Source organism: Podarcis melisellensis (genome assembly GCF_964234715.1).
Source record: "Podarcis melisellensis genome assembly, chromosome: 7".
Lineage (NCBI taxonomy): Eukaryota > Metazoa > Chordata > Lepidosauria > Squamata > Lacertidae > Podarcis > Podarcis melisellensis.
Window position 1 is genome coordinate 85,619,849 of NC_138539.1, and position 25,596 is coordinate 85,645,444.

The 25,596-nt window shown below is 49.0% G+C and overlaps 1 protein-coding gene and 1 long non-coding RNA gene across 5 annotated transcripts in view; one reads left to right on the forward strand and one right to left on the reverse strand.

Annotated features, from left to right (window-relative positions):
- The window catches only part of PCDH1 (protocadherin 1), an 85,243-nt gene extending 62,507 nt beyond the window's left edge, over positions 1-22,736 (reverse strand). For 2 of the 4 annotated variants that reach the window (XM_081917716.1, XM_081917719.1), the window contains exon 1: positions 21,316-21,862. In XM_081917716.1, the coding sequence (XP_081773842.1) occupies positions 21,316-21,643 (328 nt within the window). In that variant the 5' untranslated portion in view covers positions 21,644-21,862. Of the gene's footprint in view, positions 1-20,288; positions 20,347-21,315; positions 21,863-22,717 lie in introns of those variants that run through there. The other 2 variants (XM_081917718.1, XM_081917717.1) reach the window with 2 other exon arrangements.
- On the forward strand, positions 1,026-3,576 carry LOC309374346. Its single transcript, XR_014170536.1, has 3 exons — positions 1,026-1,127; positions 1,477-2,344; positions 2,734-3,576. It is a non-coding gene; the product is annotated as an uncharacterized lncRNA (long non-coding RNA).
- Positions 22,737-25,596: the final 2,860 nt, after the last annotated feature.

The window sequence follows — 25,596 nt, forward strand, 5'->3', positions numbered from 1 at the left end:
CTTCCATACTGACCTGCCTGCGCTTTAAACACAGGACCCACATGCGGAACGCTCTCCCCACTGAGAGACTGCTACCCCCAACTCTTTGTGGTCTTAGGTGACTGGTACAGCCTAGACAGGCAGCATTGGATCTGGACTGCTACCGGGGCAACTTACACAGGAGCAGGTAAGATGTTGCTTTGGCAGTAAGGGGCTATTCAGGTAACTTAGGCAGGCAGGCCCCCCCCCTCGCACCAGGAGCAGGCGGATGAACTAGCCTGACTGGGAGAGAACCGGTCTGGCCAGTGGTGCTTCTGCTGCTGCCAGCACCTCTGCCGCTTGTGCCTCTGTTGGCACCACGGTGCTGCCAGGCAGGTGCCTTGATTTATTATCATTTCATTCTGTGCTATGTTCAATGTGTGATGTTGCGATGTGCGTGCTCGTACAATGGTGGATGCACACATGCAAGATTTACCCAATACACATAACATACACAAGGCAAAGCTACAGTTAAGGTAGAAAACACGCAGACAACGAACAGCCATTTTGCTTTTAAAACTACTACAAGGAAGGATGGGAAATGATGAATTAGGAAAGGACTGGAGAAGCTGCAAGGCTGGGTTGTGGGTGGCTGGGTACTGGGCAAGAAGGGTAAGGGAGACTGGGTGGGAAAAGGCAGGGCCGTAAAGCAGCGCTAATGGAAAGACAAGCTGCGGGAAGAACTGCTAACAGACACGCACAACCCAAGAGAAAACATCTGTGCCCATGAAAACAGGTTCAAAATGGAAAACTAAGATAAGACTCAGACAACAATTATTATTTTAAAATAAGGAGGATGGGACTGATTGACTGAGAAAGGGAAGGCTGGGAGCAAGCAAACACAGATTTAAGGCCAGGAGGGACTAAAGGAAAACAAGACAAGCTGAATAATGGAACGAACCCACCAAACAAACTCTGCTCACCAGCTCTTTCAAATGTTCTCTCTCCCTCTCTCTCTGAATTGACAAAAGAGTTAAGCCAGTGGGGGAAAGCTCATGCTTCTGAGACTTGGCCATCCCTCCTCACAGGCACTGTGTTTGGAAGCAAGAGGGTCGTTTCAATAAGCAAAGCCTCCCCCCCCTCCAAGCATCTTCGCCCTGGATGTACAGGTAAAAGGTAAAGGGACCCCTGACCATTAGGTCCAGTCGTGACCGACTCTGGGGTTGCGGCGCTCATCTCGCTCTATAGGCCGAGGGCGCTGGCGTACAGCTTCCAGGTCATGTGGCCAGCTTGACTAAGCCACTTCTGGCGAACCAGAGCAGCGCACGGAAACGCCGTTTACCTTCCCGTAATCTACTTGCACTATGATGTGCTTTCGAACTGCTAGGTTGGCAGGAGCAGGGACCGAGCAACGGGAGCTCACCCCGTCACGGAGATTCGAACCGCCGACCTTCTGATCAGCAAGTCCTAGGCTCTGTGGTTTAACCCACAGTGCCACCCGCGTCCCCGGATGTACAGGTACTAGCTGTCAATAAACAAAGTCCAGAACCCTCCTACCCCCCACCATCTCCACACCATGGCATTTTCCTTTTATGGTACCTGATTGACCTTAGATTTCAGTTTTGGAAACATTTTGGCACCAGAAGCAGTTTAGTCATGCTGGTCACATGACCTGGAAAGCTGTCTGTGGATGAATGCCGGCTCCCTTGCCCTGAAACAAGGTGAGCGCTGCAACCCCATAGTCACCTTTGACTAGACCTAACCACCCAGGGGTCCTTTACCATACCATACCATACCTTTACCATACCCCCCCAGGTGTCATTTCTTGCTGGCGAATGCCCACTTGAGGACTGAGAATGTGGTCTAGTTCTTGTGAACGAGAAGGGAACAATAAGACAAGCCCTCCCCTTCAGGGCCCACCCACCCTACCATTAGGCAAGGTAAGGCAGGTGCTGAAGACAGTCACTCCTCAGCCATTCCCTTCTGTTGGAGGAGAAAGCTGTGGATCTTTCACAGTGTGTATTGCTCCCCGCCCCATACCTGCTGCCTCTGTCCTATCATCAGTGTTGAATTAAGATTCAGCTACCAGTCCAATCGGCTGCTGTATGTGGGAGGCAGAAAGGGGTCCATTTTGTCATTCGCCTGAGGCAGAGAAATGTCTTTGGTCAGTTCTACTTTCCTTCTGTTGGTATAGGCCAGGGGTGGGAGACCGAGGGCCAAATGTAGCCCTCTAGTCCCGTCTATCCTGGCCCTTGGGACTCTTCCCAGGCCACAATCCATATGGTCATCTTCTGGGCCCTTCTTGAGAGCTTTCAGCTGCCTGGAATGTGTCCTTGAACTATGGCAATGCTTCTTGGAAGCCTGCATGGAAGATCATAGAATCAGAGTTGGAAGAGACCACAAGGGCCATCGAGTCCAACCCCCTGCCAAGCAGGAAACACCATCAGAGCACTCCTGACATATGGTTGTCAAGCCTCTGCTTAAGGACCTCCAAAGAAGGAGACTCCGCCACACTCCTTGGCAGCAAATCCCACTGTCGAACAGCTCTTACTGTCAGGAAGTTCTTCCTAATGTTTAGGTGGAATCTTCTTTCTTGTAGTTTGGATCCATTGCTCCGTGTCCGTTTCTCTGGAGCAGCAGAAAACAACCTTTCTCCCTCCTCTATGTGACATCCTTTTATATATTTGAACATGGCTATCGTATCACCCCTTAACCTCCTCCTCTCCAGGCTAAACATGCCCAGCTCCCTTAGCCGTTCCTCATGAAGAGATGCAGACAGAATAGTCACCCACAAGCCACAAGCTTAGTTTGCTTGAGGCTTTGACCGGAGTACCATTTTGGAAATTCTCAGCCTCACAATAGTTTTTGATCATGGTGCCCTTTTGGAAGACCTCAAAGGAATGGAAGTCAAAGGCTCTGCACGGTGGTTCAATGCCTACCTGTGTGGTAGGAATCAACACCATAAAGTACTACTACTACTACTAATTTTATTTATACCCTACCCATGCAAGTACACAAGAATAAGGCTGCTAGGGTAGTCATTGGGGCAGCCCAAATGGACCATATCTTGCCAGCTGCAAAAGCTCTGCCCCGGCTGCCAGTGGGCTACTGAGCCCAATTCAAAGTGTTAGCACTAGCACAGAAAGCCCTACACGGCTTGGGACTCAAGTCCTTGAGGGAGTAGCTCTCCTGTATCAACCATCTTGGGACTCTATGATCGGCAGTGGAGTTTTTAACTGCTTTAAATATGTTTTTATCTTATCTTAAACTTTAACACTCCAATGTTTGCCATCTTGGGCTCTCCTTTGGAAGGAAGAGTGGCATAGAAGTGTAATGAACTAATAAACAAATATTTTGGGGGGCAGTGCAGCCTTTGCCATCCTGGTACCCCCCAGTTGTTTTTGACTATGACTCCCATCAGCCCCAGCTGGCATGGTCATGATGGCTGAGACTCATGGGAGTTGTAGTCCAACACACCTGAAGATCTCCAGATTAGGGGAGGCTGTGGTATTTAGGGGGAAGCAGAGAGGTGTTTCAGGATGGAAGGATCTAGAGGAAGGTCTGATGGCCTGCCCTTAGGTAGATCAAACCTATGTAGCAAAATTGAATGGGAACCACCCTCCCAGTGGTGTAGCGTGGGGGGTGCAGGGGGGCCCGGCCGCACCGGGCGCAACATCTGGGGGTTAGGGTTAGGGGGCGCAAATCCACGGATTAGGGGGCGCAAATCCACGGGTTAGGGGGCGCAAATCCACGGGTTAGGGGGCGCAAAATCCACGGGTTAGGGGGCACAAATTACTTGCCTTGCCCCGGGTGCTGACAACCCATGCTACGCCACTGCACCCTCCCCTGATTTTTATTTTTTTTTTTAAATAATTTTTATTAAGGTTTTCCAAATTAAAACAAATAAAATCCAATTCATAAACTTTTTCCAATATCCAGGACTTCCCCTCCCCACCCCCTCTTGTGTTCCAGATCTTCCAAAAAAGCAATAATATTCAACAAATTCTTATTCCCAAAATACACTCATCATCAATAACTCAATTTATCCAAATTTCCATCCCCTAAGGTCGACCTCTTCCCTTCCACGAGTTCCCCCCTTTCAAATATAGTACAGATGAAAATAGAATAAAAACAAACAATAATTTTACAACCTTTGGATTCCAAATTTCCCTCCCCTCTTTCCCTGTTGCGTTCCTCCTATCCCTCCACTTCTAATGTCTTCCTGATGAACCCACATTTCACTAAACCCACATCCCTCTGGTTCTTTACCGGTCTTTTTTTTTTAAATTACAGATGTCCAATCATAGAAGGAGTCTATCAAAGGGGGCCCATTTCTTCTATCCAGATTTTTATATCCAGGAGTATAAACTCCAATTTTATATCCATAAGCTTGTCAAATCTGGATATCCCAAATGTTCCCACTCCAGTTCTGTCCAGTTCTTGTTGTTTCCTTGTTCTTGTCAATCACTCTCCTCCTTTTTACTTCCCTGTTCCCTCACAGAAATGTTCTTTTTCCAAAGGCTTCTAGTGTCTCTACAGAGGCTTGTTATTCAGGAGCAAAACATAATCCATTGTTTCCAGTAAAGTGTAGGCCTCTGTAGACAAAATAATGTTCCATTTCTGCAGTTTCCCAGGAGATTAAAAGTTCTATCCAACTGTTCAAGTTTCCCGTCGAAAACACATGCAATGTCCCTCAGCTCCTCTAGGTGGATTACAATAACAAAGTTCCCTTCCAGATCACATCCGCCAGTCCAAATAACTTATAAATCCTTATTTGAAACAATTTATCTCCAATTTATAACAAATGTAACCGGCAAAGTCCTCATAACAAAGTCTCAATTTCATTCTTCCGTTTTGACAGCTCTTTGACAGCTGTCAAAACCTCCGTTATTCTTCTCCAGGCATTTTCCCGAATCGCTCCAGGGGTTCCGGGGGGGTTGCTTTTTAATACGAATTCCACTTTTCTCCTCCAGCTCAATCTTATAAATTTCCCTCGCGAAGTTGCTAGTTCGGCAAGATAAGGTTCCTCTCGATCTTAGTTATCCAGTCCTTTGTTTTGGCTCTTCTACAATTTGGGGGGGGTGCTGACTTCCTTTTTTCCTCCTCCCCCGTTCGCTCCAAATTCTAAAAATTTATCCCTCTTTTTAGTCCATATTCCAATTACTCACGGGTTCTTCTTTTGGGTCCAAATTTTCAATAGAAGAAGTCAGCGCTCTCCGCCGGATGGCATGCGGCTGCGCTCGGCAGGGATAGCAGAGGACTCAAAGCACCACGCTCCTCCCCGGCACCCGATCCGTAGCCTTTAAAAAGGCTCCTTCACGAATCGAGAGGGCGCTGACGGTGCCAGCCGAGTCTCCATGTCCACGGCCTCCGTGGCCGTGGTTTTTAAGGGTCCCCGCATCGCCGGTGCGGTAGGACCCAGCCCCTGCCGAGCAGGCTCCCTCCGGAGCTCGGAGGGAGCCCGCCATTCGGCGATGGCGCCGACCCGGAAGTCCACCCTCCCCTGATTTTTAGAGCATTATAGCTGGAGTCACCCATGCTTCTGAGGAAAAATAACATGAGTGGAGACAGAATTGACTCCACCCCCAGTTATCAAGGTTACATTTGCCAAACTAAAATGCATCCAATTCTAAACATTTCCATTATTTCCAGAATGTATAGGCCCTATGGAGCCCCAATGTTCAGAAGAAGAACCACCCCCCATTTACTTTGCAAAACATTTGAAATTTCAAAAGGGTACTTTGGGGCTCCAAATTAGGATTTCTAAGTCAGTATGTGCATTTCACGTATGTTAATGGTGAGCAAAATATTATATACTAACTAGATTCCCGCCTCTATATAGTATATCTATGTATTTTGTGGTATTGAGATTATAGAACGTTTAGTGTCTGAAGTATGCGTTTAATGTGTATTTTTAAACAAATTTATGGCAATTAATTATTTGGAGAATAGGGTATCACATTTCAATTTGTAAAGATCTTTTTAACTTTAACTTTTAAAATGCTTTGTACAATGCAAAACTGTAACTGGAGAAACTAAGTTTAATAAATATCAAATAGATTTTCTGTATTAAACTTTTAAAAGAAGAAGAGGAGGAAGAGGAGGAGGAAGGAGTGTAGCAACTAGCAAGTGTGCAACATGGCCCTCTCGTGGACTGAGGCATTTTTAAATAAAGATGGGATCCACCCCCCCTCGCACACACTTTTGTTAAATATAGTATTTTCTCAGGTACATTGGCTATATTAAGAGGAGGCCGGTTTGTTTTGAACGATACCGTTCTGTGCGAGGATTGCAGACTCTAGACATGCGCCAGCGCACAGCGGGTGGCAGACATCACTCCTTCAAGAACAGGAGAAGCCCACCAGGCCTCCTCCTTCCCCCAACTGTTTGCAAAAGAAAGGTGAATCATTGCTGCAAGCATCTTTCTCTGCAGGCGATCGGGCTGAATAACAATCTACATGATCCCCAGCAGAAAATGAGGCTTCCAGCATCTTAACTTTGCAAACAGCTGTGTGGCGGGGGGGGGGGAGGGGGGGAGAGGACTCTGGCAAGGTTTTTCCCTTTTCCAAGGAAGCTGTCATATTCCCGGCTCCCAGGGTGTGTGTTCTCTGATCCTTGGGTAATGAGACAGTAGGCAGTGGAAGGCAGAGCTTGGAAAACGTTCAGCAGTAATTAGGTTCTTGCAACATCCCAGATGTGGTCACCCTGATAGGGTGTGGGAAAAACTGTGTGGCACAGCCCTTGTGCCACTTTCCAGAGGTAGTTGCGTGGGATAACTAATTCATCTGAGTGCAATGTTCCTTAAAACAGCTCGTCATGGACAAAATACTTTTGATGCAATATTGACGGAAATACGACCTACCCAGTTAAGTTAAGATGTTAACATCTTTTCAGGTACTGGTAACTCGCAACTTATGCACATTTAACTTGTCCGCATTGAGCTTTACACATTTGGCAATTAAAGAAAAATTAAAAAGGAAGGCCAGCTGCCGTTGCACCCAATGTGTTTTGACTATATGCAATTTTGGCTTTATGTGCTGTCCCAGGAATGTAAACTATCGTACGTTGAAAGTCACCTGTATACCCTTCTTGCACAACAAGTTTCACTCAAAGATAAATCAGAAAGTTTTTAATGTCTGGCATTTTATTATATTTTTATATGTGCTGGAAACTGCCCAGAGTGACTGGGGTGTAAGTAATAAAATTATTGTTATCCTTATTGTTATTACCTACCTAAGCAAGCAGTTGGCTGTTCTACATTTAGGAAGTCAGCACTTCTGACACAGACAGATCCCTTGTAGTGGTTGCTCAGTAATGGAAGCCACAGGTTCAGTAACTTCCAAAACCAGCTGCATATAAAGTGAGCACTTGTCACTCAACACTCGCCACTGGTCGGACCTGGTAGGCCAGCTCTTAGTGTATATCATTATAATGCTAAGGGCTGATATACCATGGGAGACCAGGGTTCTGTCTTGTCCTGTATTCTCTGCAGTAGAAAGGGTTGTGGGTTAGGTGTGTATTTATGCACACATTTCTAAAATATGCTGCTTTGCCAAAGACCTAGTTGCAATGAAGAGTACTAAAAATAAAATTTGCATATTACTAAACTTTAATATAAGGGCTTTTTTTAAAAAAAATAGGAAGTTGTAAGGTAACAAAAACAAGGATATATGTTCTTTTCCGTTCCATTATATTAATTCTCCAGAACCAGTACAGGGTATGACACATAATATACAGACAACCAAGATGGAAATTATTTCTCACCTATTATAGTTGGCCCTCCATTGGTTAATCAGTAGATTAATCAAGTGAAATTGTAGCTGACAAGTGTGCAACTCTAATATTGCTAAATGTTGGCAAAATCCTGGTTTTGCTCAAAAGTAATTCTTATTGTGTTAATCAGGATTTGGTCCTTAAAGAGTGTTTAAACTGGTTAAACCCATAAATTAAAAGCCTTTCCATCAATTAATACTTCCAGAAGCGAACTGGATTGTGATACATCCTTTGTTTTCCAGGGAGTGAAGCACAGCTGCCATTTATCCCAATCACCGACATCCTATTTAGACTTGTGTCCTCCACACCCACTTCCATGGCCTCAAAACAAAGTACATTCCTTTCTGAGAAAGGATCTTCAAACGCTATCTTGCTTACATTCAAACAAAGTCATTACCCAACTTCGGCTCAGCCTACCCAATAACATGCCAGAGTGCAACCCAAACTCACTTCCTCCAAACAGTGTGCAGCGCATTGAAGTCACAACATACCATCTGCCTACCATCCTGTTTACCAGTCTCACTGACCCAGACTTCCTCCCACTCATCATTCCTCCTCCTCCTCCTCTAAAATAACTCCACTAGCCATACATGATACAACACCAACTTCCCAGGCAATTATCGCAAAATAGAAAACAGGCAGTTATAATCCTTGTCATAGCAAACTTCATGTCAAATTAAACAGAGCCTGCCCTAACATATGTGAGAATTTTTTGGGGGTGGGAATTACCCCCTCCCCCAGCATTTCCTTAAAAACCAAAACCACACAACAGCTGACCGGATAACAACAGAAGGCTAGCCAATATTATGGATGGGGCAGGTACCACTAGGACGGGAGCAATGGAACACCCAATCTCAGTGACCCTGGTCAGCAGGAGGAGCTGCACTAGGACCAGACCATGGCATTACCAAGGAGGCAGGTTTAGTCACTATCTGAAGGCTATCCCAGAAGGATACTGGTGTCAACAAGGATGTCCCACATGACTTGAAGGTGCTGCTCTGCAGTGCCAGGTCAATGACCAAGAAAACCAGTGCCATCCATGACTTGATCATGGCTGGGGGAACTGACCTGGCACATGTAACAGAGACTTGGTTGGATGAAGCAGATGGGCCTGTTCTTGCTGCTGCTTGTCCACCATGTTTCTCTCACACACAGCAGCCCAGGTCATGTGGGTAGGGAGAGGTGGATTCAGTGGTTTTTAGGAAGCCTTCAGTTTTCATCAGGTGTCCTATTAAGGAGACCCAGTTCTCTGAGTGCATGTTCTAGAACAGTGTTAGAAATTAGCCAAGTGCTGGGCGCATTTTGCAACTGGCATGGGTCCAAGAGTGACCATGTGAAGATCTCTGGACACCAGGTTGGTGAATGGGAAGAGCAAAACGTCACTCAGATAAGGATCCTTGAAGCTTGAATTTGTTTTATTCTGGATGATGGACTCAAGGGCATCCTGATCAAATTTGCAGATGACACCAAACTGGGAGGGGTGGCTAACACCTCAGAAGACAGGCTCACACTTCAAAACGACCTTGACAGATTAGAGAACTGGGCCAAAACAAACAAGATGAATTTTAACATGGAGAAATGTAAAGTATTGCACTTGGGCAAAAAAAAATGAAAAAAAAAATGAGAGGCACAAATACAAGATGGGTGACACCTGGCTTGAGAGCAGTACATGTGAAAAGGATCTAGGAGTCTTGGTTGACCACAAACTTGACATGAGCCAACAGTGTGAAGCGGCAGCTAAAAAAGCCAATGCAATTCTGGGCTGCATCAAGTATAGCATCTAGATCAAGGGAAGTAATAGTGCCACTGTATTCTGCTCTGGTCAGACCTCACCTGGAGTACTGTGTCCAGTTCTGGGCACCACAGTTCAAGGACACTGACAAACTGGAACATGTCCAGAGGAGGGCAACCAACCACGGTCAACGGCCTGGAAACGATGCCTTATGAGGAACGGCTAAGGGAGCTGGGCATGTTTAGCCTGGAGAAGAGGAGGTTAAGGGGTGATATGATAGCCATGTTCAAATATATAAAAGGATGTCACATAGAGGAGGGAGAAAGGTTGTTTTCTGCTGCTCCAGAGAAGCGGACACGGAGCAATGGATCCAAACTACAAGAAAGAAGATTCCACCTAAACATTAGGAAGAACTTCCTGACAGTAAGAGCTGTTCGACAGTGGAATTTGCTGCCAAGGAGTGTGGTGGAGTCTCCTTCTTTGGAGGTCTATAAGCAGAGGCTTGACAACCATATGTCAGGAGTGCTCTGATGGTGTTTCCTGCTTGGCAGGGGGTTGGACTCGATGGCCCTTGTGGTCTCTTCCAACTCTATGATTCTATGGATTGTTTTATTTGAGGTTTAATGTGTTGTAAGCCACTTTGAGATTTGTTCTTTAAAATATAAAATGCTATAGAAATGAATCTAACAACAGCAACAAATTCCAGTTATGGTGGGGAAATGCCACCTAGACATTCCACTGTGGCGACTAACTTAGGTTTAAGGTGCCATTTGGCAATTAGATTATATATCTAATTATATATCTAGATTTCCTGCCCACCTAGCAGTTCAAAATCATGTCAAAGTGCAAGTAGATAAATAGGTACCGCTCCGGCGGGAAGGTAAACGGCATTTCCATGCGCTGCTTTGGTTTGCCAGAAGTGGCTTGGTCATGCTGGCCACATGACCTGGAAAAACTGTCTGTGGACAAATGCTGGCTCCCTCGCCTATAGAGCGAGATAAGCACGCAACCCCAGAGTCGTTCATGACTGGACCTAATGGTCAGGGGTACCTTTACCTGTATATATCTGGATTATATAACACTAGTTCTGGAATTTGGGCAATAGAGGCAGTACAGGATACCTATTGGTGTACCAACCTCCCTGCTGCACCAAAAATCCCCTGCCTGAGTTGCTTCAGGTCCTGCCGGGTGTTCTCCTGTAGACATTTAACCTGGTGGTCCTGGGACAATGGTTTTCAAGCACTGTGCTCTGGCACCTTGGGGTGCCTTGAATGATGGTCAGGGGTGCTGCAACCTTGCACAGCTGTTTATTGCAGCAGCCCTGGCTATAAGCTTGGCAGGCGAATGGTGCCTCTGGGGTTGGGCAGGGGAGCAGCTCAGAGACCAGGTATGGCAGCAGCAGCTACACAGAGGACTCCCAAGGAGAAGAGGAGAGGAGGCTGAGGGGAGGTGTTTTGAAAAAGGTGAGAGGCATTCAGCTCTGCAGGCAAGGGGTGACATAACTTGGCTCCTGAGCCCCACAGGGGTGCCACAGAAAGAATGTAGCTGGTCAAGGGAGCCATGGACTCAAAAAGTTTGAAAACCTCTGTCCTAGGGGATTTTAACCTCCATGCCAACTTGGCCATACAAGGGGCTGCTTGAGACATTGTGGAAAGCATGGCCTCCATGGGTCTCTCCTTGCATAAATCTGACCCTACTCAATAGTCATGGACACGCCGTAGATTTGACATTTTCCTCTGTGGAAGTGGGTGATCTAACACTAAGTTCCAGTAGAACAAAAGAAGTGCCATGGTCAGATCACTTCCTGGTGTAACTAGACTTTTCTGCGACCCTTCCTTTCCACAGGGAAGGGCGACAGATTTGAATGGCCTACCCCCGCCACTTAATGGATCCAAATGGCTTCCAGAAAGTGGTAGGGAATGAATTTTCCCAGGTTGATGGCCTCTCAGCTGATTCCCTGGTGGCCTGATGGATTGCAGAGTTAAACAGGGCTATCAACTGTCTGGCTCCAAAGTGCCCTCTCAATTGCATGGACCCCGGATGGCCTCAAGGTTTTCCCCAGGGCTGAGTCATTACTGAGAAGGCTAGAATGCTGGTGGTGAAAAACTCATTTCATATCAGACCAAACACGGGTGAGAGCTCAACGGGTGAGAGCCTACCTAGTGGCGATAGCGAAGAAAATTTATTCGCCACCTCTGTTGCATCCACAGAAAACTGTTCCAGGAGACTCTTTCAGGTGGTTCAAAGTTTAACAGAACCACCTTCACTATTGGGGTCTAATAAGGACTCCAAGATCTCCTGTAAAGGTTTTACACAGATGGCGTTCAACAGATTGAGGTTAAATCCTGGCAAGACAGAAGTACTGTTTCTGGGGGACACGGGGAGGGCAGGTGTGGAGCCCCTGGTCCTCAACAGGGTAACTGTGCCCCTAAAGTAGGGTTGCCATATTTTGAAGAGCAAAAAAGAGGACACATTTGTTGACTTCTACTTTTAATTATGGATCGCTATGACGACTCTACCCATGAAAAAGAGGGCATGTCCTGGAAAAAGAGGACATATGGCAACCGTATCCTGAAGGACCAGGTGCATAGCCTTGGTGTCATTTTGGACTCATAGCTGTCCATGGAGGCACAGGTTAATTCTGAGTCCAGGGCGGCTGTCTACCAGCTCCATCTGGTACGCAGGCTGAGACCCTACCTGCCTGTGCACTGTTTCACCAGAGGGGTACCTGCTCTGGTTATCTCCCACTTGGACTACTACAATGCACTCTACGTGGGGCTACCTTTGAAGGTGACTTGGAAATTACAACAAATCCAGAATGCAGCAGCTAAACTAGTGACTGGGAGTGGCTGCCAGGACCATATAACTCTGGTGCTGAGAGACCTGCATTGGCTCCCAGTACGTTTCCGAGCATAATTCAAAGTGTTGGTGTTGACCTTTAAAGCCCTAAATGGTTTTGGCCAAGTATACCTGAAGGAGTGTCTCCACACCCATCATCCAGCCTGGGCACCGAGGTCCAGCTCTGAGGGCCTCCTGGTAGTTCCCTCACTGCAAGAAGTGAAGATACAGGGAACCAGGCAGAGGGCCTTCTCGGTGGTGGTGCCCGCCCTTTGGAATGTGCTCCCATCAGATGTAAAGGAGATTACCAACTATCTGACTTTGAGAAGATATCTGAATGCGAACCCTGTATAGGAAAGTTTTTTTAATGTGTGATGTTTTACTTTGGTTTGATAATTTGCTGGAAGACTCTCAGAGTGGCTGGGACAACCCAGTCAGATGGATGGGGTACAAATAATAGAATTATTATTATTAGAGGACTAAATTGCAGGGCTGTCATACATTACCCAACAAAAAGGGTCCAACACTGAACTATTTTGCAGGGCTGGTGTAACTTGTACTCTCTAAACCACAAGCCCAGCTCCTGAATAAAAACGATGGTGTTTATTGGTGCTTCTTCCCCATCACATTTATTTTTAAAAATAAACTGGGGGGTGGGGCATTAAGTAAGATATGACTAAATCATTAATCCTGCTGTCATTTTTTTTCTTTGATTTTGGGTACAAACACTACTACCCAGTCACAGCTACTCTCAAATGCTGAATTTCTGGTTTTGCTCTTGCCCTTTGGGGCAGCAATCACTTCTTCACCAGCGAATGAACCAGGAAGTTTTTCTCTCTAGCCTTTTCTTCCTAAATATGAACCATTGCTACAGGTTATTGTTGCTGCTGCTGTTTTTCGGGAATAGTTGTTTTTGCTCTGGGTTGAGGTCAGCCCCAATGGAGGGGTAGATGTGGTACAAGTGTCTTGGGGACCAGGTCTACCCAGCTTGGTAGATTTGCTGCCCAGGCTTCACTGCCACTTACTCAACAGGACTAGTTTTGTACACCCATGCATGTACTTTAGACACACAAACCCTGGAAAAATGGCTGCAGTTGCCTTGGGCAATGCAATGGAAAACAGTGATGACTTATGGCGCACACGTTACTGATCATTTGAACAGGATTTGTGCAGGAGAGTGCAGCAAGAGCAGTAGCAGAAACTTTATTGTTGGCTATCTATCGTTTTTGCTTTGTATTTATATACTTCAGCCTAGATTGGTGTGTTTTTTTGGTAATATTTAATTTATTCTGTTTGCTAAATTGTTGATTTTTGACATTTTATATATTTGCATATCTTATATAGCCTATATATTTGTATTTCCAATGTCCTCTATTTGAATGTTTTCAACGTTTACTGTAAGCTGCTTTGTGCACAGTTCAATGTGGGAAAGTGGCATATAAGTTAAATCAATCAGCCAATTTCCTGGTGAATTGTGTCCGTTTGGGAGAGAATAGGGCTTCTTTGGGTAGAAGGGCACGATATACATTTAATAAAGTAAATAACTAGCCATTTATGTTTTCCACATCAGACACCAAAATGCCTTGGCTCACTGCTAAAAGGCACCACTGCTAAAAATTAAACCCTTCTTATCAGACATAAGTGCTCTGGGTAATCATGGGACTTTAGTTAGAATTTGTACTCGTTGCTGTCTTGGAACCACCCAAGATCCCCAAATGGGAAGCAGCTAGTAAGTGGTTTGATCTGTGGATGCAAACTTACAGATAATAATAATAATAATAATAATAATAATAATAATAGGCAAACTGAGAGCTACTTGTGATTTCTTTTTACATTTGAAAGGACCTCAGTGGGAGTTGTTGCCTAGCAACAGCCAGCAAAGACAGATTGTTCCCGTCCAGGTCTGAGCGAGATCCAGCTGCTTAGCCCCACTTCCCTGCCTCACTGGATTTGACAGGAGCTTCTGGATGGCATGATACCAGGGAAGAACCAGGAAGGGGCAGAAAAGGCTGCCTGGATAAGGCTGCCTGCTGGACTTGAGAGGTGGGGAACACTTCTCAGCCCAGGGGCCTCCTTCCCTTGCTCGGTCCCTCCTGCCCCCCAGATGAGAGCCAGCGTGGTGTAGTGGTTAAGAGCAGTAGACTCGTAATCTGGTGAATCAGGTTCGCTTCCCAGCTCCTCCACATGCAGCTGCTGGGTGACCTTGGGCCAGTCACACTTCTCTGAAGTCTCTCAGCCCCACTCACCTCACAGAGTGTTTGTTGTGGGGGAGGAAGGGAAAGGAGATTGTGAGCCACTTTGAGACTCCTTCGGGTAGTGATAAAGCGGGATATCAAATCCAAACTCTTCCTCTCCTTCTCTAGTCCTTCATCCTAGTCCCTTTTGCCTGCTCCGTTTACTTTCTCCTAGTTAGTTGCCTCCCTATTCCTGCCCATTTCCTTTCACTAGACTCCTTTCCTTGCTAACCCTGCAACTTTCTCAGCCCAATCGTTTTTCCTGTTCTGTATCAGGAAGTTGACCAAGCATCAGGCATACACACACGCATACAACAACAAGGAGCTAAAGGTGAGCTGAAGGCAATACGTGCCATTGCTTGCTCTGCACCAAAGCAGACCCCAATACTCCTCTCTTGGCTTTTAATTCCCTTCTCCTCAGCTACTTACTGTGCCCTGAAAAGATCCCAGAAATGCCATCCTATATCAGACCAGCATCATCCACTCAACAAGGGATGGCAAAAGCAGAGGCCCTTCAAATGTTGGACTCCAACTCCCATCAGCCCCAGGCCAGCATAGCCAATGGTCATGGAAACGGAAGTTGTAGTTTAATAATATCTGGAGGGCCCATCACTGCACAAACACACTTACTGATGCTCTTATGTCCTTGTTTTATTCCTTCCACCTAACTACCTGGCCTCTGCAATGTGTTGAGCTCTCAAACTGTGAATATTTAATTGTTTAATTGTTTGCAGTGCTTATGTGCTACCCGGTAGCAATGTTACCTGGGTAGCTTACAACAATCCAGCATTAAAATGTAATGACAAACCAGCAATAAACAATAAAAAGTAGCACAAAATGTTTAGCAGCAGCAGCAGCTAATAAAACAGTATAATAAGATTCACAGCATTGCTAAAATTATGCTGCAAATGGGGATTATAAATGCACAGGTCAAAAAATATTTATGATTCCTAATCAAAATACACGAGCGTTTGCTTTCCACCAGTTCACACATCATGCTAACCAAAACCCTGACTTAGCATAAATGCATGAGCATGTGCACTTCCAGAGAGACCACAGCTGCTTTGCTCTCTTGCTGCATCACTGAGAGCTAAGCAATGGTTTGGTTTAGCATATCATCCGTACTTGGTTCATGATTTGTCTCCTACAAAAAAACCCACGAGCAGTAAGCCATAAAACAAACCGTGGCTATAGCTCATCATTTGTCTGGAGTAAGGGAAACTATGAGCCCAGGTTCCAATGACACACTAAGCCTAACCATGGCTTAGCTCACAGTGGCGCAGCAACAGGCAATGAGGAGCAGCATAGCAACAGCTATCTCCCCTGTAGGAAGGAACCCACATTGTTTGGCTTAGCATACCATGTGAACTGGGTCTGTACTGAGTTGCAACTGCACGGGGCTTTTGGACAATCTAGGAAAGGGGTCAGCAACCTTTTTCAGCCGTGGGCCGGTCCACCGTCCCTCAGACCATGTGGTGGGCTGGACTATATTTTGGAAAAAAATAATAATGAACAAATTCCTATGCCCCACAAATAACCCAGAGATGCATTTTAAATAAAAGGACACATTCTACTCATGTAAAAACAAGCTGATTCCCAGACCATCCACGGGCCAGATTGTGAAGGCGATTGGGCCACATCTGGCCCCTGGGCCTTGGGTTGCCTACCCCTGATCTAGGAGCAATAGGCAACCTTTGGAGGTCAGTCCACATGTCTTTTGTATTGGAGTATTCTAAGTGTTTTCTGCTTGGCTTTTATCTACTTGGATATAATCCTAATTTCATTTAGTTATAACTTCATTAGGGTCTTACATATGTAAAGATACTAAGCAAGATCATGTGTGTAGAGATTAAGGCTGTGGTTTTATGGACGACTATTTGGAAAGAAGTCCCACTGAACAAAGTAGGGCTTACAGTCTGGTCCTATGCATGTTTCTGAAGAACTGTTCAGAATTTTCCAGAAATAAGGCACAGAAGGCACTAGGCAATTTTTAAAAATGCTATTATGGCAACTGGTTGGTATACATACATTCGGTGAAGAACTGAATTCAAGAAAGCATTTCTTTTTTTAAAAAAAGAATCACTAAAATACATAAAGCCAATTAAAAATCAGAATAAAATACACAAAACCAATTAAAAACCAGAACAGAAACCAAAGCAAATGCCCTTAGAAACAACAGTCAAAATAAATACAGCACAGAGATAGCCCTGCATATTGGGAGGGGCTGGGGGTTGTAGCTGCAATGGAACTGGACCTCCTCCACATGGAAGCCAACCTTGCCCCCCTCCCCACCCAGGATAAACTTTGAAGCAGGCCCTCCCTACTATTAGACCTTTATTGCTGCGGATGTTTGATTTCAATCCACCTTGTACGTGAAATGTATGGACTCTGCCCTTCAGATAGGATGGGGTGGTTGTCTGTAAACTATAGGGATTATATCCTGATGGGCAGTAAAAAGGGAGGGGCAGTGGTGCAGGCGGCGAGGAAATGAGAGAAAGCCAAAATGTGGGAGGGATTTGCGAGAGGATAGTTTTGCAACACGTATCACCCAGAAATACTTTGTACTTAGTACCCAGTATAGGCCAATGCAATGGAAGGAACCCTGTTAAAACAAAGAGCTCCACTTCTAAACATTTAACAGAACCCAAGAAAGCAGATAGCCGAGCAATTCCTGAACTGCATTTCAGTCATCTAATGATGCAGCCAACATGGTAGGCCTGCAATAGGGAGCAGAAAAAGGAACTCATACTACTGCCAATTCAATTCAGAGCCTAGCAACAGCAGAAATGTGGAAATAGGATAGCTAAGCCTTCCTTAAAGTCCATCGCATTAGGACTTCATGGGATAAAAATGAAATAATTGCATTTCCTAACGTAATTACCTGTGCAATCTGACCAGATGCAGGCAAAGGAAGATAGCTGACTCTGGGCATTGAGAAGTTCCTGAAGGAACTTGCCAGTGGATTGTAACCACGCTTAATTACTAAAATAAAGTCACCATTTTGCATTTCCATCTCAAGCACCATATTTTGAGCCACACCTGGCTAATGAATGGTCAAGGCTGCAGTGTGAGTTGTCACAGCCTCTTGCCCACGGATTCTGCACCGCATTTGCCCTTGAGAAATTCATTGTTGATTACTTCATACATGTGCATACCCAGTGGAAACAAGCACATCCATACATTCCTCTCTATCCATGTCCCCGTACAATATGAGCACGCATGTGCATTATGAGCTTAAGCCCTTGCAGCATTCCTGCAGAATGATGCTCAACACATACCAGCTCAACACCAACCTTCAACACAGACTATTCACCGTCTCACAATAGTGCATTTCTTATTATTTTTGTGTGATCTTAGAGAAGCCACATTTCACCCAGGAGAAGGAAAAAACAACAACAGAACAAGCCACAGCTCATGCTCTTGCCTAACAAATCCAGCTCCACCACTTCGTTAGGCTCCTTCTGCAACGCTTCTAAGCCAGAGTCAGGGTCAGAGCTTTAACCTTGTCGAGCTGCTTGCCTAGTCTAGTCGGTGCTGGATTTGTGCACAAGCAAAATAAACTGCAGCTTGGGGCCTCAGATTATGAGAGGCCTCTAAGTAAAAAACAAACTAACCAAACTAACCTAAATTTGGAGTTTTGCATAATTGGTTAATGAAGGAAATAGGAAAACAAACTCATTCTGATATGATGAAATATACTCAACGGCTACACAATAATTTGTCACGTTGTGTTTATATATCTATTCAGAAATAACAATAATATTGTTTTAATATATGCTAAGAAATCATATGGTATTTTCGTAAGCAAGCAGGCTTAGATGTGCAAGATTGTTAGTTTTCAGTTCCATCCTAGCCTATGCATCGGCATGTATACAAATACAATAGTTCATTATTTCTATTTCCGTTGTCCTTCTTGTTAGAATAATACAGCCTGGGTAATGCTCAGGGGCCTCTTAAAGCTGCCATAGCTTGGGGCCTCAGCATGTATCAATCCAGCTCTGAGTCCAGAGGGTGCCAACAGGGTGTTGGCCACCAACGCCAGGTATTCTGGAAGACCACTCCCATCCCTAAGCATGTTGGCTGGGGCTGAGGATTATGGGTTTGGCCCATGATCCATGACCTAGTCTTTTGCCCTGTAGGTCCCACTGATTTGTTGCAACCCAGACTTTTGGCCAAAGGCCTATGCTGGCTGAGATGCTTTCAAATCCCCAAGGAAAGCACCTGTTATCTACACCTGGCTTTGTTAGACCAATTTTCCCTTCCTCTTACAACTGGCTTAGCAAGACCATTCTCCAACTCATTTAGGTGTAAACACATTAGCATATACAAAGCTATTCAGCAGGGCTTAGGCCTCCTGGCTCCTATTTGGAAGCAGGTTCTGCCTATAGGGATACAGTGGTGGTGGTCTTTTGTAGCATTTGATTCTGGGAAACACATAGATAACAGATCTGCCTTAAGGCAACTCAGAAAGCAATAAAGATTTCTTTAGAAGTCCTAGAACTCCTTGGGGTCACCAGCAGCTGGCAATGGCAGTTAACTCATGACTTCCCTATCAAAATATCAAACCCCCCTACCTTACTAGAAGAGGCTATAGGATGAAAGCCATACACTGAAAACACTGTGCACAGGAAATAAAAGCTCTCCGGGCAACAGAACACACACACACAGGAACACCAGGAAGCACAAATGAGAATTAGGGCTTGGGGTCGAAATCAGATTGTGCTGTGCAAAACCCTTAAAACAGCAGCTACCTAATTCACGTAGTGATGGCAGATAAAAGGCACAAACTTATTCTCTGGTCTCAAATATTGTGTTGGAAAGAATGCTTGGATGTTGCTGCAGTTTTTTTTATAAAAAAAATAATCATTGGTTGGGTAACACATAAGAAACATTCAGTACTAGCGCTGGGAAAATGAGAGGTCCCCAGATGCTGGACTAGAAACTTACAGTAACCACAAACGGGAGGAGGAAAATAGAGCATGATTCATAGTTAGTATCTGCATACGAGGCTGCATATAACTAGCTGTAAAGGGGACTCCGCCTCACCCCACCCTTCCAGCCCCTCAAAGAGGTCGGGTTAAGAGCGAATGGCAACAAGTAATCCGGCAACAATACAGCAAATGGCTTTTTGCACAATCAAATCCATACAGCCCCTCTCGCAGGGCACACCTAACCCATCCCTCACTCCTAGGAACATCCTCATAGGATACACACGCATTCCATGCTCCTCCTCCATAGGAAGGTACATGCACCGCCACCACATTCTTCCAGCCTGCCTCACCCCCCCCCCCGGGATACCCAGGGGCGCCTCTTTTCTGTGCACCTTCCACGTCTCCCCTTCTTCCACCCATCGTACTTCATCTGCGCGCACACACACTCCGATTCATCGACGACACGCTACGGGCGCGAGTTCTCACCGAAAGCGTACGCCAGCGCTGAAACCCGGGTCTCCATGCATGCCCACTTCCTTTACATGCCCAACACCTGAAGTTCACCTCAGACCTGTCCGCTCTTGCATGCACACGCACCCCGTTCGCCTTCCTCCTCTTTCGGGCGTATTCCCCAGCCTTCCCTTGGGCTGCCTTCTGCTCCTTCCCCAGGCACTCCTCGGGGTCTCTACACCCGAACCCGCTGCGCGGCAGCACCCTTTCCCGTGCAGACGCTCCTCCAGACCCCAACCCCGGAGCAGCAATGCCCCGGACAGAGCGTGTGTGGGGGGGGGGGGACCTGGCAAGGGCGAGAATGCAACGCACTTTTCACCCGGGGAAGAGGAGGCGCGCTTGCCGCCTCGGCCATCCGCGCGCAGGAACGAAGCACGAGCGCCAGCCAGGGCAGCTGCCAGCCTCGCCCGCCCGCGCCCCCCCCTCGCCGCACCAGCAAAACACGCGCAGTCCGAAAAGGCGCTTGCAGGGATGCCACGTCCCCGGAGCCCGCACACAGGCAGGGCATTCCGGGGCAGGGGCAGGCGTCGGGGCGGGCGGGGGGGGGCACACGAGCGAAGCGGAGTTCTCGCCACCCCCAGCACCCAACAAGTGGCAGGAGGCGAGGGGGCTTGGGTCCTGGCAGGAGCCCGACTACTTGCCCCCCTTTCTGATCCGGGAGGGGGCGCACGCAGCGCATCGGGGTGCAGCCATCGGGGGGAAGCCAGGCGTCGCCCACAAACGCCTCCCTGTCGTCGTCGTCCCCCCCGCTGCTTCTCGCCTGTAACGGGAGGGGGTATCAATGTGCGCGGAGCCCTCACTGCCTCCCCCCCCCCCGGGAGCTGCTTCCGATTTCGGGGGCGCTCCTGTCTCCGCAGATTGGAAAAGATTCATCGAGACCCCGATCCGTGAAAAAACAGGGTGCCGAAAAGGAGGGGCGCGCGCGGGGGGGAGAGAATGAATCGAATTGGCTCCGGGAGGGAGAGCAGCAACGGAGGCGCCGCAGCTCGCGGGGGGGGGGGGGCGCGAAGCAGCTGGATGCGGCGAGAGGAAGAAGGACCCGGCGCAGGACCGCAGGCGAGTCGCCCGCCGGCTGCAGCAAAAACTTGACCCCCACAAGCTGCCTACCAAGTATCGCCATCCTCGCCCCTCCACCCACCCCTCGCCCGTCCGTCTTCGGGGAGCTGCGCGGCTGCTCGCCCGCCGCTGCTCCCGCCACCCGCAGCCTCGAGCGGGCGCCTGCCTCGCTCGCTTCCCTCCAGCCCGGCGCCCGCATTCCGACACAGCCGCGAGCCGAGCGCGGTCCTCCGCCGCGGGGTCCGCCCTGGCCGCTTCCCGCCTGCCCGCCGCGCTTCCTTACTTCGCGGCGCCCGGGGCTTCCTCCTGGCTCGCCGCTCCTCGCCGGGCATCTTCGCCTCCCGCCGCTGCTCTCCGCAGCAAATCCGCCAGCAGCCGGGCTCTCCGAGCCCCCCGCGCCGTCGCGCTCCGCTCCAAATCCGCGCCGCTCCGTTCAGTCCCTTCCACCCGAAGGAAGCCCTCCCTCCTGCCCCGCTCGCCCGCGCCACGAGCCCAGCCAAGCAGCCGCTGCTGCCGGGGCGCGCGCCGAGCCGGGCTGTGTCCGAGCCGGAGCTGCTCTCTCGGTGTGTGTGAGGAGGAAGTGCAGGGGAAGCGCAGCCCAGGGATTGCATCGCCCCCCCCGCCCGCTCCTCTCGCGCGCGCGCGCCGCCGCCGCCTCCCTCTCCGCGCTCGCTCGCTCCCTCCCGGCTGGCCGCCTCCTCCTCCTCCTCCTCGCCGCCGTCCTCGCTGCCCGGGGAGAGGGAGGCGGAGCTCCGGCGCCTTGGCAGAGCCGGTGCCCAAGCCAAGCTCCGCGCGGAGGTGGCCGCAGCGCCAGCGACCCAGCCAGCCTCGCGTGCCTTAGCCGAGCCCAGCCGAGGAAGGGAACAAGCCCTCCCCGAGCGCCTTCGGGAGCATCATCGCGACCGGCGCGCCGCCTCGGGCCCCCTGTTCGCGGCCGCTGACTTGCCTGCTTGGGGGGAAGCGATGGGCAGCCCCGCGCTGCCCGGGGAATTCGCGGCGAGATGCCCGCCCGCCCGCCCCGAGGATTTGCAGCCCGTCGCTGCAGCTGCCCGAGCCGCGAGGTCGCGCGCTGGCGCCCGGCAGCAGGAGGCGTCCCACTCGCGGCGGCGGCGGCGGCCACGGCCACTAGGGGCGCGCGAGGCCTGCTCCCCACGAGACGCGGACCAGGCCTGCGCGCCCGCCCGCCCGCCCGCCTGCCTGCCCTGCTGGCCGGAGCCGCTTGGAGCGCCGCCTGCCCGCCGTTCGCTCTCCCCGCGTGACTCCCGCTGACCTTGCCCCCGCCAGCCCCGCCGCGCGCCCTCCCCTCCCCCTCCTCCCCCGCTGTCCTCGCGGCCGGTTCCGGTGAGTCACCCGCGCGTCGCCGGCTGCACCTGCCGGGGGAGGAGGGAGCGAGCTGGGACTGCGCACCTGCCCAGCCGCCCGCCCTTCCCCCTCGCCGCCACTGCAGCAACCCCCGAGGGGGCTGGCCAGTGCCATGCCGATGCCCCTCGGGGATCGCGCGGCGGAGCTGCCCTCGGGATCCGTCTCCGGAGAGCCGCTTCCGAGCAGGCGGCGACCCTCCCGCGGGCCCTTTGGGGCGGGCGGGCGGGCGAGGGGCTTCCAGGGAGAACTCCGGGCTGGCGAGGCCAAGATGGTTGCCAGCTGCCCCGGCATCCAGGGCGGCCGAGAAAACCGCGGGCACTCACACGCGGGGAAGCGGCTGCCGAGCGCCGGCTCCTGCTCTGCCCCTTTAAGCGGCGCGGGCCCCGCTCTGCCAGTGGTCCGGATTTCCAAGCTGGATTCTGGTCCTTTGCCAAGGACTGAGCGCTCGTTAACATTCAGCCTGGCGCTCCCGGTGCCAAGCTGCCAGGCTCCAGAGATCCCTGGCTCTTGGGCCCCTGCAGGCCGGCCGCGTCAGACAACTCAGCAGGCGCCTTGCGGAGCCCTCCCGGGGTGGGGGGCTGCCGGGCTGCCCTGCTGGCGAGCTCCCAAGTCCGCACGGTGTACTTTCTAGCATCGTTAGGAGTAGATTAGAGGCAGAGCCAACCTGTTAAAAACACGTGTTGCTTCTTTCCTGCAGCTCCAGATTTTTTACATGCTGCTCAGCTCTATGAACCTGTTGCGCAGCGCAGCCCCCGCGTCCCTTCTTCCCATACATGCTCCATTCGCCTTCCATAACCCATTGCACCATCTAGAGGCTGCTTTGTCTTCCAATGGAATGACGGGCTTTATGTGAGTTTGAGTCCTTGGGCTGTGTGTGTGTGTTAAAAAGAGAAAGAGAGAGTATCTCTGCACCTTCCTGGGAGAGAGGGGTCTTGTGAGGAATGTGAATTTCTTATCAAAAGACTCTTCCCCCCCCAAAAAAAAGAGAGAGTCTCTTAAGGATTCCTGCTGCTCCTCTTTGCTCCTACTCATCTCTCCAGTCTAATCCTCCACTCCTTGCTTGCTCCAGGCTTTTCTGCTACTGCCCACTGCTCTGGAGCTATGTTTATCCCCCCCCCCCACTTTTGTTTCATTTCATCTTAAATTAAATCATATCCAAGGCTTGAAGTTTGCTTTCCCCTAGTACATCACTCGATGCTGATGTTTGGAAAAGCAACGCACTGCAGTGGAACTGGCCACTTCAAGCTTTTTAGTTTGATCTTCACCCAGTAGTGAACTCTGACCCCAATTAGGATGGCGTTTGCATGTTCCCATTGTAGCTACAAATCTGGCTAAGGTAATGTGCCTGTTGCCCAGCCCAGTCTCAAAGGACTTTGCTCTGTTTATTTTGTAGGTAGGCCTGCAAGACTTTGTTTGCATAAGATACCCAGGTAACTGGTGTGAGGCCGCACCTGCGTTAGAGACTGGGGAAGGGTTATTCTAGTTGGGTTGTTAAGACTAGGAAGCATGCAGCTGGTATTAAAAAGTTTACCTTTTCCCTTTTATTTTCTGTCTGCTTTCAAAAGCTTGCTGGAGCATCAAGGATGTTGATGGGTTGAGATCATGTTCAGCTACATGGTCTTCTCAGAAGTACAGTACACTTCCTGTTCCTGTTCCTTCAGGTGTTTCCAGTTCTTAAAAGAGAACTGAATGTTACCCTAAGATAGATTTATGAGGAGAGAAATTGAAGTAGCAACGTCCCTCCTCTTAACTCGCACAAGAGTCAAAAGGAGGGAGGTTGTCACTTGAATGCCCCTCCTTCGAAACCTCTCCCATTAATTAACTCCCATTATTTTCCTGGTGGGTGGTGTTCAGAGGGCTGCATTTGTTTATTTCTCACCGCAGTCCTTGAGTGGCATGCTCCTCTGCATTTGCCACCTGAGGCAGCTCCTTGCCTTTGCCTTGTGGGTACAGCTGCTTATGACTGAAAAGGCCCTGCCCGTGTCCTTCAGCCTGGTTCCTACTGTGTTCAAGAGGAGGAAGCGAATCTCCGTGAAGGCGTGGGTGATCCTCAGAAGAAGAGCGGCTCTCAGCAGTGCCTTCTCTCCCTCAACCACCCGCAGGTTTTGATGCTGCCCCTTCCGGAGGACACTGGGGAGCCCAGCATGGCGCAGAAGAGTCCATCAGCCCTACCATGCTGTGGCACATTGCACAGAGACAGCTGCAGTGTGGTGCCACGGGGCCTTGTCAGGAAAACAAAGTCTGTGACGGGAGAGTAGCCAGATAAACCTCCAGGAAAGGGGAAATATAGGAGAGCAAATGAACCTTACATGAGAATAAATACTCTCCCCCAACACAAATGCTGCAAACCTGGCTGCTGGTTGCTGTGAGCTGTTTCAAAGGCTCCTCTGTTCTCTCATCAGCTCTGGGCTCCACAGGAGGGGGGAGGGAGAGGATTCGGGCAGCTAATGCTAATAACACAGATGTTCTGACAATTCTCTCCTTCCTACAATTAAAAACAAAAGGCACTGAAAAACAAACATGAGGAAATGAGCAACATGAAAGACTCTAGGCTTTTCCCCTCTTCCCCCATACAGTATTGCTCCTGCAAACAAATACAAGGCCAAACAAAGATGGGTGTCTCTGTGTGGCAGCCTGGGCACCATTGCTAGATCTGAGCGCAATGTTGATTTTTCAAGCCAGGTTCTAACAGTATCTAGGGCACACTTGGGGAGATGTCCTGCTGATATGAGGACCGCCTGGGCTGCTTTTAAGAATTTACAGTACCAAATGGGTGGGCAGAAAGGAACCACTGTTTGGGGAGGGGGCACCAGCTCACACTAAGGGGGGGGGTAGACATGAAATAGACAATGTTATGGTGGTGGTTCAAAGACACAGTGCTAATTCCTGGGTGTTGATTGTGATGACAATCTCAGAGTTGTCATGCTGATCGGCAAGTAGAGGCAGGAAGTGTGCCAGTTTGGGGTCCTGAGATAGAATGTATTTGCTGATATTCTTGTATGATATTCACATGGATTTGGGGTGTGGCATCATCCTGAGTCCAGGTTATAGTCAGAAGGGTGCCAGACACTGTGAGACCTTGGGCTGGGGTTGTCAGGAGAGAAGGTTTGGCATGGATTTGGGGTGGTGGGTTTTTTGTTTGTTTGTTTCTGTTTTTTGCAGCATCACTCACATATTGGAGTGGCACCAGGAAGGAGCTCTT